The sequence below is a fragment of the Chiloscyllium punctatum genome, chromosome 4, assembly GCF_047496795.1.
Source record: "Chiloscyllium punctatum isolate Juve2018m chromosome 4, sChiPun1.3, whole genome shotgun sequence".
Lineage (NCBI taxonomy): Eukaryota > Metazoa > Chordata > Chondrichthyes > Orectolobiformes > Hemiscylliidae > Chiloscyllium > Chiloscyllium punctatum.
The window spans coordinates 35438023-35454711 of record NC_092742.1 but is presented as its reverse complement, the minus strand read 5'-3'; the positions used below and the strand labels follow the sequence as shown (position 1 = coordinate 35454711).

Below are 16689 nucleotides of genomic sequence, written 5' to 3'. Positions count from 1 at the left end.
TGAAAAGAGGAACAACGTTCCTCCAATCGTCCAGTACGACTCCCATGGACAGCGAGGAAGCAAAGATCATCGCCAGCGGCTGAGCACCTCCTTTCTCACTTCCCAGAGCAACCTATGATAAATTTGGTCTGGCCCTGGGGGCTTATCAATCTTCATGTTTGCCAAAATTTCCAGCACATCAACTTCATCAATCTTGATCTGTTCAAGTCTGTTTCCCGGCTCCTCAAAGTTCTCATTCACAACAAGGTCCTTTTTTCTTTGGTGAAAATGGAAGCAAAAAACTAATTTTAAGGTCCCCCCCCCCAAATCTGCTCAAACCCCATGCACAAATTCCCTACGCTATGCCTGACTGACCCTACCTTCTCACTGATGTATGAGTAAAATGCCTTTTGGGTTCTCCCTAATCCTTCCCGCCATGCCTGTTCCATGCCTCCTCCTGACTCTCCTCAGTCCATTTCTGAGCTCCTTTCTAGTAAGCCTGTAATCCTCTAAAGCTGTGCTAGATCCTTGTTTCCTCCACCTTGCGTAAGCTTCCTTCTTTCATTTGATGTAAAGCTCCTCTGTTATTCCAAGGCTCCTTAATCTTGCCCTTTCTTGCCTGTCTCAGAGGAGCAAATTTGTGCACACTGCTCCTTAAACAGTCTCCATGTCTGTTGTGCCCTTTCTGTGGAACAGTTGCTCCCAATTTGTACTTCCCAACTCCTGTCTGATAGCATCACAATTTCCTTTTTCCCCAGTTAAATATCTTTCCTTGGTAACTGCTCTTTCCCTCTCAAAGACTATAGTAAATGTGAGGCAGTTGTCATCACTGTCACCAATGTGTTCTCCCACCATGAGATCTGACACCTGTCCTGGCTCATTGTTGAGTACAAATACAAAATGGCCCCTCTCCTCATTGGCCTGTCTACCTACTGGGTAAGGAAACCCTCCTGAACACATCTGACAAAAACGGCTCCATCCAAACCATCTTCACTAAGGAGGTTCCAGTCAATATTGGGAAAGTTGAAGTCACCCATAACAACAATAGATAATAGGTGCAGGAATAGGTTATTCAGCCCTCCTAACCTGCACCACCACTCATTATGATCATGGCTGATTGTCAATCAGTAACCTGTTCCTGCCTTATCCCCATGACCCTTGATTCCACTATCTTTAAGAGCTCTATCCATCTCTTTCTTGGAAGTATCCAGAGACTTGGCCTCCACTGCCTTCTGGGACAGAGCATTCCATATATCCACCACTCCCTCTGGGTGAAGAAGTTTCTCCTCAACTCTATTCTAAATGGCCTACCCCTTTATTTTTAAACTCTGTCCTCTGGTTCTGGACTCCCCCCACCAGCGGAAACATGTTTCCTGCCTCCATAGTGTCCAGTCCTTTTTAATAATCTTATACATCGCAATCAGATCCACTCTCCTCTCCTTCTAAAGTCATCACCCTTATGTCTGACACACTTTGCATTAAAGCAAACACACATTTTAACCGATTCCTTTGTTTCATCACGTGAAAAACCTTTCCGATAGATTCACTACATCCTGTCACTGCCCCATCTCCAACTACCCATCCCCTTAGATATGTAGCTCTGGTTCCCAGCCCATTTGGGTGTCTGCTTGTGGTGCAACGGTAGCACGTCTGATACCTGATTGTAGCTCTGGTTCCCACCTCCTAAGCACATATCAGCCAGCATCTTATCATTGGTCTTATTTAGTGTTGAGATGTTACTGTGCATAGATAAAACTTTTTATTGGCTTTAAAATAAGGCAGTAAAAGCAAACTATTGCGGATATTGGAAATCTGAAATAAAGTACAATGTAAAGAAGAGCTTGGTGAATCAGATGTCATTTATGGAGATGAAGAGTTAACCCATGGATGCAGCAACACTAGATATGGTGAGGTTTTTGCCCTCAACACCTTTCCTACCTCACCCTGCGCTGCCATTTTATGCCCTTCTGAGTAAGGCGTGCCATCTAGATTTTTTGCATTGTCTGGGTCTTTTCCCTTCTCTACAAATACTACCTGACCTGAGTGTTTCTAACAATTTCTGTTTTTCTTAGTTAGGTTCTCTGTGATGTCTGAAGTAACTGAGGCTTGTTGGTTTTCCCACAGGTTATGGTTGCTGGTGCAATACTGATCCAAAACATTGGAGGTAAGCAAACCTACCAAGAAGTAACTTGACCAAAGAATGTTGAATTTACTTCCAGATTTTCAGTTGAAATATTTTTGAGGAATTAACCTTTTTTTTTAAATACAGGAGTGTTACAACTGCATGTTTTCACAAGTTTAAAATGATTGTTGACTTAGAAATTAAAATGCTTTGTCCCTAGAGTTGTGATGAGGCTTGTTTTGAATGCATTCTTTTCTTTTGTTCTTCTTTGTTGTCGTAGTGTTCAAATGAATATCACTCCATTTTAAGGAATCAAGTGGATTGTAAAAGACAATTTGACTATGAATTACTAAGTCTGTTGCTAAATTAGTTATTCTGGAAGAACAGTCTATAGAATGCAAAGGATCGAGATGACGTTATGAAATATGAACTCTCGACCCTTGCTCGTAAGGCTATCAATGGGGGAGAACTGAGAACAAACTGGACAAGGTCTTTAATCCCGAAGGTTGATGCTTAAAGCAAGATTACAATGCAGCTCCTTTTATAAAGGAGTTTTGTGGAACCACAGGAGTAAGGAAAGATACTAAATTAATATTTCCCTTCAGTATTTATAATAGAGAAAGACATGAAAGCTAGGGAAGTTGAAATAAACATTGTCTTAAACAGTCCACTTTACTAAAGAGGTGGTGATGGAAGTCTTAAAAGATGTAAAGGTAGGTAAATGTCTTGAAACGGGTAAAGGTGGATAAATCCCCAGGACCTGATAGGGTGTACCCTAGAACTTTGTGGGAAGCTAGAGAAGTGATTGCGGGCCTCCTTGCTGAGATATTTGTATCATTGATAGTCACAGGTGAGGTGCCAGAAGGCTGGAGGTTGGCTAATGTGGTGCCACTGTTTAGGAAAGATGGTGAGGACAAGCCAGGGAACTATAGACCAGTGAGCCTGATGTCGGTGGTGGGCAAGTTGTTGGATGGAATCCTAAGGGACAGGATGTACATTAATTTGGAAAGGCAAGGACTGATTAGGGATAGTCAATGTGGCTTTGTGCTTGTGAAATCATGTCTCTCAAACTTGATTGAACTTTTTGAAAAAGTAAGAAAGAGGATTGAGGGCAGAGCCATAGATGTGATCTATATGGACTTCAGTACTGTTTGACCAGGTTCCCCACGGGAGATTGGTTAGCAAGGTTAGATCTCTCAGAATGCTGGGAGAACTAGCCATTTGGATACAGAACTGGCTCGAAGGTAGAAGACAGAGGGTGGTGGTGGTGGTGGAGGGTTGTTTTTCAGACTGGACGCCTGTGACCAGTCGAGTGCCACAAGGATTGGTGCTGGGTTGTCGTCTTTTTGTCATTTGCATAAATGATTTGGATATGAGCATAAGAGGTACAGTTCGTAAGTTTGCAGGTGACACCAAAATTGGAGGTGTAGTGGACAGTGAAGAGGGTTACCTCAGATTACAACAGGATCTGGACAAGGTGGGCCAATGGGCTGAGAAGTGGCAGATGGAATCTAATTCAGATAAATGTGAGGTGCTGCATTTTGGGAAATCCAATCTTAACAGGGCTTACAGCCTGAATGGTAAGGTTCTAGGGAGTATTCCTGAACAGAGACCCAGGAGTGCAGGTTCATAGCTCGTTTTGAAAGTGGAATCGCAGGTATGTAGGATAGTGAAGAAAGCGTTTGGTATGCTTTCCTTTATTGGTCAGAGTATTGAGTACAGGAGTTGGGAGGCCTCATTGAGGCCGTATTGGACATTGGTTAGGCCGCTGTTGGAATATAGTGTGTAATTCTGGTCTCCTTCCTATCGGAAAGATGTTGTGAAACTTGGAAGGGTTCAGAAAAGATTTCCAAGGATGTTGTCAGGGTTGGAGGATCTGAGCGATAGGGAGAGGCTGACCAGGCTGGGGCTATTTTCCCTTGAGCATCAAAGGTTGAGGAGTGACCTTATAGCGGTTTACAAAATTGAGGGGCATGGATTGGATAAATAGACAGTCTTTTCCCTGGGGTCAGAGTCCAGAACTAGAGGACATAGGTTTAGGGTGAGAGGGGAAAGATATGAGACCTAAGGGGCAACGTTTTCAGAGGGTGGTACAAGCATGGGATGAACTGCCAGAGGAAGTGGTGGAGGCTGGTACAATTACAACATTTAATAGGCATTTGGATGGGTACATTAATGGAAAGGGTTTAGAGGGATGTGGGCCGGGTGCTGGTGGGTGGGACTAGATTGGGTTGGGATATCTGGTCAGCATGGATTGGTTGGACCGATTGGTTTCCATGCTGTACATCTGACTCCATAAATCTCTGGGACCTGATAGTGTATCCTAGACATTGGGATGCTAGGAAGAAATTGCGGGACTCCTAGCAGCTAAGTTGGTATCATCAACTGTCATGGGTGCGGTACCAGAAGACTGGAGGGTGACTAATATTGAGCCTTTTTATTGAAGAAAGGCTGCAAGGAGAAGCATAGGAACTACTGACCAGAGTACCTAATGTCCATAAGTTATTGGGGATTCGGAGAGACAAGGATTTCTGGGATAATCAGCATGGCTTTGGCCATGGGAAAATGTTGTCTTACCAACTTGAGTTTTTTTTTTGAAGTTACCAAGAAGATAGATGAAGACAGAGCACTAGAAATTGTCTGTGTGGAGATTATGTTCTTTGACAAGCTCCACTTGATTGGTCAATAAAGTTTGATCACATGAGATGCAAGGTGAGCTAGCCAATTGGATACAAAGTTTGCTTGACTAGGAGAGGGGAGCAGTAAGTGTTCTTCTTTCAGACTGGAGACCTATGACCAACGGTGTTCCACCAGGATTGGTGCTGTGCACACTTCCATTTACAAATAATTTGAGAACATAGAAAGCATGGTTAGTAAATTTGTGGGTAACACCAAAATTGGCAGGATATTAGACAGTGAGGAAGGTTATCTAAGATTATAAAGGGATCTTAATCAATTGGGTCAATGGAGAGAGGGATGGCAGATGAAGTTTAATTTGGATTAATGTAAGACAATGCAAGATGAACAAGAGCAGGACTTGCACAGTGAGTGTTAGTGTGCTGGAGAGTCGTCGAATAGAGTCCTCTGCTCGAGTATATAGTTCATTGAAAGTGGCATCACAAGTGGGATAGTAAAGATGGTGTTTGGTTCACTTGCCTTTATTGCTCAGACCATTTGAGTATTGTAGTTGGGATGTCATGTTGTCGTTGTAAAGGGTGTTGGTGAGGCCACTGAGTACTACATACCGTTCTGGTCACCCTGCTATAGGAAAGATATTGTTAAATTGGAGTGTTTAGAAAAGAATTACAGGAATGTTACACTGGAGGGTTTGAGCTCTGAGGGGCTGGGACATTTTTCTCTGGGGTGTAGGAGACTGAGGTGTGATCTTTAGAGGTTTATAAAATCATTAAGGGACATAGATAAGGTAATTAGCAAAGGTCTTATCCCTGGTTAGGGGTGTTCCAAACTAGGGGGCATAATTTTAAGGTGAGAGGGCAAAAATTTTAAATAAGACCTGAGGGGCAACTTTTTCAGTGGTTTATATCTGGAATAAACTATAGAGGAAGTAGTGGATGCAGGTACAATTACAACATCCGAAAAGACATTTGCACAGGTATGTGAATTGGAATGGTTTGGCGATATGGGCCAAAGGCAGGCAAATGAGAGTACTTTAGTTTGGGAAACGTGGATGATATGGACAGGTTGAACTGAAGGTCTGTTTCTGTGCTGTATGACTGACGGACTGACTCTAAGTGACAATCAAAGTATTTACAGAGAACCTTGCACACCCTACTGTCAGAGTGTTGTCATTAGGATCCTAATGTATAGGCCTTCACATATTGGTACAAATGCTACTTTTACTTGTTGCGATGTCCCTGATGAAGAAATGGAGCATGTGATGGTGGGACAAAAATAGAGGAAGGGAAAAAAAATCACTTCTGGAGAAATATATGGCATAGATATGTTCACCACTATTTTTGCCGCCCCCTCCCCTCCCCCCCCCAAAAATAACGGCAGGAGTTTTATCGGTAGGCAAATGATTTGCCCACTGAAAGTGTGTTTTGGCTTATACATAGAACATAGAAAAATACAGTGCAGTACAGGCCCTTTGGCACTCAATGTTGCGCCGATCCAAGCCCACCTAACCTACACTAGCCCACTATCCTCCATATGCCTATCCAATGCTCATTTAAATGCCCATAAAGAGGGAGAAGTCCACCACTGCTACTGGCAGGGCATTCCATGAGCTCACGACTCGCTGAGTAAAGAATCTACCCCTAACATCTGCCCTATACCTACCACCCCTTAATTTAAAGCTATGCCCCCTCGTAATAGCTGACTCCATATGTGGAAAAAGGTTCTCATGGTCAACCCTATCTAAACCCCTAATCATCTTGTACACCTCTATCAAGTCACCCCTAAACCTTCTTTTCTCCAATGAAAACCGCCCCAAGTGCCTCAGCCTTTCCTCATACGATCTTCCTACCATACCAGGCAACATCCTGGTAAACCTCCTCTGCACCCATTCCAGTGCCTCCACATCCTTCCTACAGTATGGCGACCAAAACTGCGCACAATACTCCAGATGAGGCCACACCAGAGTCTTATACAACTGCAACATGACCTCAGGACTCTGGAACTCATTCCTCTACCAATAAAGGCCAGTATGCCATATGCCTTCTTCACTGCACTATTTACCTGGGTGGCAACTTTCAGAGATCTGTGTACATGGACACCAAGATCCCTCTGCTCATCCAGACTACCAAGTATCCGACCATTAGCCTAGTACCCCATCTTTTTGTTACTCATACCAAAGTGAATCACCTCACACTTACCCACGTTGAACTCCATTTGCCACCTTTCTGCCCAGCTCTGCAGCTTATCTATATCCCTCTGACCTGACACATCCTTCCTCACTGTCAACAACTCCACCGACTTTCATATCATCCTCAAGCTAGCTCACCCAACCTTCTAGCCCCTTCTCCAGGTCATTTATAAAAATGACAAACAGCAATGGTCCCAAAACAGATCCTTGTGGAACACCGCTAGTAACTGCGCTCCAAGATGAACCTTTACCATCAACTTCTACACTCTGTCTCCTTCAAGCCAGCCAATTCCTAATCCAAACCTCCAACTCACCCTCAATGCCATACCTCCGTATGTTTTGTAGTAGCCTACCATGGGGAACCTTATCAAACGCCTTAATAAAATCCATATACACCACATCTACTGCTTTACCCTCGTCCACCTCCTTAGTCACCTTCTCAAAGAATTCAATAAGGTTTGTGAGGCATGATCTGCCCTTCACAAAACCATGCTGACTATCCTTGATCACATTATTCCTATCCAGATGTTTATAAATCCTATCCCTTACAATTACCTCTAAGACTTTGCCCACAACAGAAGTGAGGCTCACCGGCCTATAGTTACTAGGGTTATCCCTACTCCGCTCCTTGAACAAGGGAACCACATTTGCTATCCTCCAGTCTTCTGACACTATTCCTGTAGACAATGAGGACATAAAAATCCAGGCCACTGGCTCTGCAATCTCCTCCCTTGCTTCCCAGAGAATCCTAGGATAAATGCCATCAGGCCCAGGGGACTTATCTATTTTCACCCTTTCCAGAATTTCCAACACCTCTTCCCTACATACCTCAAAGCCGTCCATTCTAATTAATTGTGACTCAGTATTCACATTGGCAACAATGTCCTGTTCCTGAGTGAATACTGACGAAAAGTATTCATTCAGTGTCTCCCCAATCTCTTCAGCCTCCACACGCAACTTCCCACTACTATCCTTGACTGGACCTATTCCTACCCTAGTCACTCTTTTATTCCTGACATACCTATAGAAAGCCTTTGGGTTTTCCCTAATCCTACCAACTAAGGACTTTTCATGTCCCCTCCTTGCTGCTCTTAGCTCTCTCTTCAGATTCTTCCTGGCTACCTTACACTCTACATATGGGGAGATACATTTGGTTTAAAATACAACATTTCTTATCCATTCTACATTTGTTTTTCTATGATGGCAATTAATCCCATGCAAAATGATTGCTATCTCAACCACATGCTGGAAGTTTTTAACAAAATTCCCATGCTGCTCATCTTCAGCAATGAATTCCATGCTCCACTAATGGGGTGAATAACCGTTTATTTAATTCAATGCATTCCCTTCTGAATGTAACTTTTTTTTTATGAAAAGCTAATGTTCTGTGTCACTAGTAGGTGAAGCAAATCATTTCACATGTCCAACATATTTGGATAAAATTAATTAGGAATGTTAGAGTTTGTATGAACCAGAATTTAAATTTTTTGCCATCTCTGTTGGAATATTTAAAAATCTTGTTTCAGAAGCTAATTCTGCCCACATTGCTCTAGGAGACTGATTGATTTTCATGCAACTTCAACTTTGTTGTAATAGAACTTTTGCTAAAATTAGTTCAGTTACAACTGGCTCTTTTTTTTTTGGAAGGGTCTAAATAAATGCTATTTTGTTTTCTTATTTTATTCTATAATGTCCTACTTTGTGGAGAAATTGCTGAAGAACTGTACAGGACATTTCCAAGTGCTTTTCAATCCATTAAGCACTTTTTTGAAGTGTCATCAGCATGTGCAGGAAATACTCAGCAAGATCTTAAATATAAAAATGATTAATCTTGTTTTGGTGGTATACATGAGATAAAAAAACTAGCCTGGATGCCAAGAGAACTTTGTTCTTGTCAATATGCTACGTTTTTTTTTGCCCACCCAAGGGCAGACAAAAATTGTTTAATACCTCAACAGTCCGGGATGTATAGTCCAACTTCAGCATGCCGACCAGATATTCTAAATCTAATCTAGTCCTGTTGGCCAGTACTTGGCCCATATCTGTGTCTCTGTGCGTCTCTTTAAATGTTGTAATTGTTTCAGCCTCCACCACCACCTTTGGCAGTTCATTCCATACACTCACCACCCTCTGCCGGGAAAAAGTTGTCCCTCAAGTCCCTTTTTATTTTTCTCTTTCTCCTCCCCCACCCCCCCCCCCACCTCCCTCCCCTCTCTAGTTCTGGATTACCCCAACCCAGGGAAAAGACCTTGTCTATTTACCCAAACATGCCCCTCATGATTTTTATAACCCTCTGTAAGGTTACCCCTCAGCTTCTGCTCCAGGGGAAACAGTCCCAGCCTTTTCAGCCTCTCCCTCCAAACCCTTCAATCCAGGCAGCATCCTTTTGTAAATCTTTTCTGAACCCTGTCAAATTTCACAATATCCTTCCAATAGCAGGGGAGACTAGAATTGCACCTACTAGTCCAAAAATGATCTAACTGATGTCCTGCACAGCCACAACATGACCTCCTAGCTCCTATACTCTTTACTCTGACCAATAAAGGCAAGCATACCAAAAACCACCTTCACTAACCTATCTACTTGCAACTCCACTTTCTAGGAATTATGAACCTGCACTCCAAGGTATCTTTATTCAGTAACACTCCCCAAGACCTTACCATTAAGTGTATGAGTCCTTCGTTGATTAGCGTTTCCAAAATGCAGCCCTTCATTTATTTAAATTGAACTGTATCTGTTCCTCTTTGGCCCATTGGCCCATTTGATGAAGGTCTTGGTGTACTCTGAAGTAACTTGTCTCACCGTCCACAACCCCTCCAGTTTGGTGTCATCTGCGAACTTACTAACTACACTCCCTATGTTCACATCCAAATATACTTCTCTAAATTATTAAAAACAGAGCACCCAGCACTGATCACTGGCCTCCAACTTGAAAAACAACCTTCCTCCCACCATCTCCTGTTTTCTACCATTGAGCCAGTTCTGTATCCAAATGGCTAGTTCTCCCTTACTGCGGAAAAAACAACTCCAAGAGCTCAGCACTTCATTGCTGTAGTGAAGTGGCTACTTAATCTTGTGCTCCAGTCTCTCGAGTGCATTACTCAACATCAACCAACAACCCTGTCACTTAAAATTAGTTTATCAGTTAACCATGGTTGCCATAGAAGTCTGACATCCCTGTTTCAGCTTGACTCTTTTGGTATTTGAACTTTTTGTGATTTGCAATTTTTTAATGTTATCTCTTTCAAAATCTAAAGCTTTTTCATTATGATCAGATCTTTTGTCAAAGAATTGTCCCAGCTTGCACACCTTTCCTCTATAGAATCCTGATACCCAGAAACATCTTTAATGTGTTCTTTTATAATTTGCAGAGGTCTAAATTTCCTTAAGTTAGGAACTCTGTACCAAACTCTCAATGGGTCTAATCAACTTCTTCAATATCTATCTATCCATCTGTTTTCTGGAAATTATGACAAAACACCATATACCATGATGTATTAATTATGTCAATTGCTCTTCAGTTAAAACAATTTTTTTACAAAATATTGTCACATTGATTTGTGTAGTCAAAGGATGGAATGCTTTTTGTGTAGGGCCGTTGATAAATAAGAATGGAGCCTAAATCTTTTTCAGGCAGAAAGTGTTTTGTGAAAAGGTGAGATTTAATCCTAACAGATTGGATTTTGGCCTTGTAATTCATATTTTACCAACGTTTATACACTTTTTTTTTAGTTAGATAATTTCTGGGTTTTTTTAAAAAGTGACACTAATAGCTTTGACTCTTGACCTGGGATCGAAATGTTGACCTGAAATGGATTCTCAGTTTGTTTCTTCGGTGGGGGGAGCTCTTCCTAAGTGATACCAATTTAATTGACACAATAGCTTGAAGATTACTTTAGAATTTACAGCTGAGTCATTATAATTTTAGCATTTGACCATTTTAACTTTAAAGTTAAAGCTGTGATTTAAAAAAAATTGTACAGTTACCATAGTTGTATTTTACAATTCCTTGGGAACTAAAAGGAATGAAGAAGTGGTAATAATCTTGGAACCTGATTGTTCAGCACGGTTTTAAGCAGCCTGCTTACTCGTTGAGTCAGCAGCCTAGTTTAATAGAGCTCTTGGTTTTGAAACAAATTACATTCTGAAATGTTACTTTTCTTCCATCAGCTATGTCATCTTATCTGTTTGTCATAAAGTCTGAACTACCTGCTGCAATTGCTGGTTTCCTACACAACAGCTATAATGGGTAAGTATCAGTTGAACTGATCTTAATGTGTAGATTATTCAGGGGAACTGGATTAAATGTATAGTTAAAGTAAATTTTATCTTGACTGGGATGAGAACAAATGTTGTGCTACATTTTTATTGCACAAGTTGCTATCCACTAGGAGCTATTCTAAAAACTCAAGTTTAATTGTTGAACTGTAACTTAACGGTCACTGAGTAATTTCAGGTTATACAATGCTGACTATTTTCAAAACCTTTTAGAGGAATGGCATCTCAATTTCTAGTACTACAATAGTACTGTTGTACAATTGTACTAGTACAACCTGTCCATGCCAACCAGATATCTCAACCCAATCTAGTCCCACCTGCCAGCGCCCGGCCCATATCCCTCCAAACCCTTCCCATTCATATCCCCATCCAAATGCCTCTTAAATGTTGCAATTGTACCAGCCTCCTCCACATCCTCTGGCAGTTCATTCCATACACTTACCACCCTCTGCGTGAAAAAGTTGCCCCTTTGGTCTCTTTTATATCTTTCCCCCCCCCCCCCCCCCCCCTCACCCTAAACCTATGCCTCTAGTTCTGGACTCCCCGGCCCCAGGGAAAAGACTCTGTCTATTTATCCTATCCATGCCCCTCATAATTTTGTAAGCCTCTAAGGTCACCCCTCAGCCTCTGACACTCCAGGGAAAACAGCCCCAGCCTGTTCAGTCTCTCCCTGTAGCTCCATCTTCCAACCCTGGCAACATCCTTATAAATCTTTTTTGAACCCTTTCAAGTTTCACAACATCTTTCCGATAGGAAGGAGACCAGAATTGCACGCAATATTCCAACAGTGGCATAACCAATGTCCTATACAGCCACAACATGACCTCCCAACTCCTGTACTCCATACTCTGACCAATAAAGGAAAGCATACCAAATGCCGCCTTCACTATCCTATCTACCTGTGACTCCTCTTTCAAGGAGCTATGAACCTGCCCTCCAAGGTCTCTTTGTTCAGCAACACTCCCTAGGACCTTACCATTGTGTATGCGTCCTGCTAAGATTTGCTTTCCCAAAATGCAGCACCTCGCGTTTATCTGAATTAAACTCCCATCTGCCACTTCTCAGCCCATTGGCCCATTTGATCAAGATCCTGTTGTAATCTGAGGTAACCCTCTTCACTGTCCACTACACCTCCAATTTGTGTCATCTGCAAACTTTCTAACTGTATCTTATGCTCACATCCAAATCATTTATGTAAAAGACAAAAAGTAGCGGGCCCAGCACCGATCCTTGGGCACTCCACTGGTCACAGGCCTCCAGTCTGAAAAACAACCCTCCACCAGTACTTGTAATGGACTCTGCAAGATGGCGGTGATCCTGCAGGACTGCTGTGGACAGCTCTGCCTAACAGCCAAGGCATGTTGGGTTTTTTTTTTGCCATCCCTTGCCAACTTGTGAGGAGGAATTACTGGTTTAAAACCTTACAGAACGCATTTGTTAGTATTTTGAGAGTGGGAAGGATGCCAAAGGAAAGGGAGTGAGCAAACAGCATCAGGGAGCATACTGCCCTGCAGCACCAGACTCACCAGAGACCACAGCAGCAACCTCTCCTGAATCCCCTGGGGACATGACACTCACAGGAATTGGCAGCAGCGATGGAGAGACTCACCGTGAAGGTTGGGGCTGCAATTGAGGAGATTCGTGCCCAGATCCAACCCAAGCATGAATGGGAGGTCCAGGGCCTGTGGGAGGAGCTGGACAGTTGAACCAAAGTCTTGAAGCGGCGATGGAGTCCTCATCTGGTCAGATCCAGGTGCTGGAGTGAGAGGTGCGCACCTTACGAGACCAGGTTGACCTAAAAAATTAAGGTCTGAGAATGAATGAATCTTCCAGTTGTTGGGCTCCCGAAGGTTTTTTTTTTAAAAAAAAAAGTGGGCAGCCAGTCAGCTGCTTTGAAAACTGGCTGCAGTTTCTGCACCTTCAAATCTAACTTCAAAGTTGCTGCAGATTGAAAGGGCCAGTCGGACCGCAGGGCACAGGTCTGGGCCAGTACAGTGCCCCCACCCAGTCTTAGTGCACGTGCCTTTTGGATCCAACAGTGGACAGGATGCCTGGTGGCCCCCCAACTATTTCTTAACAGGCCAAGCAGGTGGCTGACTTATGTGAGGAGTTAAGGCTGGTGGACATTGAGATGCCTTGACCCTACCGGCAGGGACTTCACTTTTTTTTTCAAACCCACGTAAATGTCTCATGAAGAGTGGTCTCTTTCTGGCTCCCTCAGCCCTTCTGGATTCAATTATGTACTGTAAAATTGGGAACATAGCTATCTCTGATCGCATGGTATATTTGGAGGTTAAGGCCAAGAGTGAGGGGCTAGGTTTGCGGCACTGGCATCTGGATCCTTTTTTTTTCTCAAGAATTCCAAATTTGTGGAATACCTTTTGAAGGAGTTTCAAGAATTCTTGACTATTAAGACCGGCACAGCTAGTAGTCCGTCTATGTAATGGGAGACCACAAAGGCCTTTGCTATATCCTATTTTTGGCTAACCAGAAACGACAGAAGGGGGAGCAGCAGCATCTTCTTGAGGCAAGGTTGAAAGCTGCCAAGGTAGCACATTTTGTGTGGCCTTCGGTGACTAAGCTGCACCAAATCACAGCCCTCTGGGCTGCCTTGAACTCGATACTTACCGAAACTGCAAAGAAAGAACTTGCTTTTGCTAGACAAAGGCTGTTCGAGTATGGGGATAGGCCAGGGAAGTATTTAGCATACCTGACTAGGAAAAAAAGTGCCTCCCAATCCATTTTTGCAATCCGAGACAGTGCCGGGGTCCTTTCATACGATGCCAAAAGGATTAATGAGGCTTTTTGGAGTTTTTGCTCTGAATTGTATGGAGACCTTTTAGAACCTGGACCTCCCAGGGGTAACCTTGGAACAGGCCTCTTCCCTTAATACACCCTTGACCGTTCAGGAAATTCAATAGGCAGTTAGGCAACTTCAGAGTGGGTTCGGGCCCTGCCCCTGATGGTCTCCCAGGTGAGATTTTATAAGACGTTTAAAGGGATTCTGTTAGGATCGATGTTGGAGATATACAATCACACTTTTATATGCATGAATGCTTACTACCATCTTTTGAGAGAAGCAAATATTTCCTCAATCCTTAAGAAGGGAAAGGTTCCTGAGGATTGTGCCTCATACAGGCCCATCTCGTTTTTAAATTCAGATTGAGATTCTAAGATCTTGGTGTTGAGATTGGAAAAGATGTTGTATATTGTTAAAGAGGACCATACAGATTTTAAGGGGCTGCAGGTCTTTTAATAATATTGGAAGGTTGCTGAATATAGTCCAAGCTTGTCATCAATGGTTGATTCAGGGGTTGGTGACTTTCTTTAAATGCAGAGAAAGTATTTGACCAGATGGAATGGCCATCCCTTTTTTGTCTTGGAGTGGTTTGGGTTGGGTGCGGTCTTTGCTAGATGGGTGGAGGTTTTATGCCATCATCAACAGGGTGAAGTCTGGGAACTTCAGGATTGGTAGGGGTAATCATCCCAAGGCTTGCCTCCTTTCATCGTTGTCGTTTATGTTGGTGATATAGCCACTGGCAGAGGCCATTCATCAGAACATCTACATAACTGCTATGGAATTGGGAAATGCAAGGTTATGCAGATGATGTCCTGCTGTTTTCTTTTTAAAATAAACCTGATGTCCTCCGTACCCCATCTCTTACAATGTAAGATCAACTTTACAAAGTCGGCAGCTATGCCATTTGGGGGACTTAAGGAAGTGCCAGAGGTTGAAGGTGGCCCTAGGTTCCCCTTTTTTAAGTGGTCACGAGCAGGGTTCCAATACCTAGGCATTTTTATTTATTTACCCCCCCCCCCCCCCCCCAACCCCTGCAAGTTTGGTTATTTCGGACTAACTTTGCTCACTTGCTTGACCATGTTCGGTGGGAGGCTCTTCCAAATTCATGGTTGGGCTGAATACCTCTCATTAATGTTCTTCTTCGCTTTATCCCATGCGTACGCTCCCTATAATGTTTCCCAGGTCAATGCTGTGGAAACTTATGGATTTGTTTGGTTTCTGTTTGGCATCATGGGTAGCCCCTCATCAAACTTACTAAATGGCAGTTGCCTCAAGGAGGGGTGAAGCTGATTTCCCAGACATCAGGAGGTATCAAGAGTACCCTGCTGTCCTTTGTCTGCAGTTGGGTAGGTAATGATCCGGGCTCAATATGGTTGGATATCGATGCCTCCCAGGCAAAGTGCCCTCTTCTTATCCATGAGCAACAAGTTAATATGAGGACAGTTATGGACCACTGGAAGAACACTGTTGTTAATATGGTCAAGGCATGGAGGGCAGTGTGTCAGTGAGGGTTGCTTATCCAAGACTTAGCCACTCATTCTGATAGTTAGTATGTCAGGGTTCCGACCAAGGGTGATGGAATCAGGGTTCAAACTATGGGCAGTAAGAGGAGTTTCTAGTTTGGGAGACTTATTTGAGGGGGAGGTCATGATGTCTTTTGAGCAACTGAGCCACAAATGTGGGTTGCCCAGCAGAGATTTTTTTTTGTTTTTTTTTCCTCAGGTTGGGGATTTCATCCAAAAGACGACTATGCTTCTCTGAGCCCAATACAGATGTTGTTGCTAAATTCCACAAGCACCCTTTCGGTTAATGCTTTCTATCACCTGGGTGGCAGGGCCTGGCAGGATATTAACCGGTTACGTGCGCTCTGGGTGCAAGAGCTAGGAGTGGAGATCTCTTCTGAAACATTGGAGAATGCACAAAGATCTCAATCTGTAATAGGACATGCGCTACACAGTTAAAAGTTCTGCACAGGGTTCATCTGACACTGGACCTTCAGGTGAAGTTTTTTTTGAAAAGGGGCATCTTCAATGTGCCCCAAATGTAAAATAAGTGTAGGTATTCTTACCCATTGCTTCTGGATATGCCACAGGCTGTGTCTATTGTAGCGCTGTGGCAGGAGAGAGATGGTATTGAAGACCAAAGTTAAACTAGACTCCAATTCAGTAGACCTAAGAGGAGAAATAATCATCTTCAGACAGGCACGGGACAAAACTATTTAATATTCTTGCAAACTGTGCACAGATGAGTTGGGTGTCTGAGAACCCGCCAGGCTTGCTGGGATGGTGGAAATTATGGAGCACGTTCCCATGGACTCTTTTACAAACATGGTGCACCACACAGCAGACCATTTTTGTAAGACGTGCAGCCCTATTATTTGAGTTATTTTGGATATAGATTTTTTTTTTCGGCTATCTTAACTAGGGTATTTGTTTAACCAGGACTGTTAGGTTTGTTGAGCCCTGTGCCCTGGAGTAGTGAACTCCTGAGTTAATACGGGTGTATGTATAAACTCTCCCATTCATTTACTTGGACCTGCTTTTTTTGGGTCCAGCAGCTTTTCCACTGCCTGATTGCTTTCGGTGAATAACTAGACCAAACCAAATAAATGCTGAGCTGGGAGAACTGGCCGCTCCCCTTTCATAGTGCAAGTGTTTTTTTTTAATTTTGAAAGCCTTTTTTTTT

The 16689-nt window shown here is 43.0% G+C and overlaps 1 protein-coding gene across 7 annotated transcripts in view; it reads left to right on the top strand.

The window, feature by feature from the left end:
* The window catches only part of slc38a6 (solute carrier family 38 member 6), a 54225-nt gene that overhangs the window by 15339 nt on the left and 22197 nt on the right, over positions 1 to 16689 (top strand). For all 7 annotated transcript variants that reach the window (XM_072568368.1, XM_072568365.1, XM_072568367.1 and 4 more), the window contains 2 exons: positions 2104 to 2143; positions 11097 to 11175. In XM_072568368.1, coding sequence (XP_072424469.1) covers positions 2104 to 2143; positions 11097 to 11175 — 119 coding nt within the window. The remainder of the gene's footprint in view (positions 1 to 2103; positions 2144 to 11096; positions 11176 to 16689) is intronic.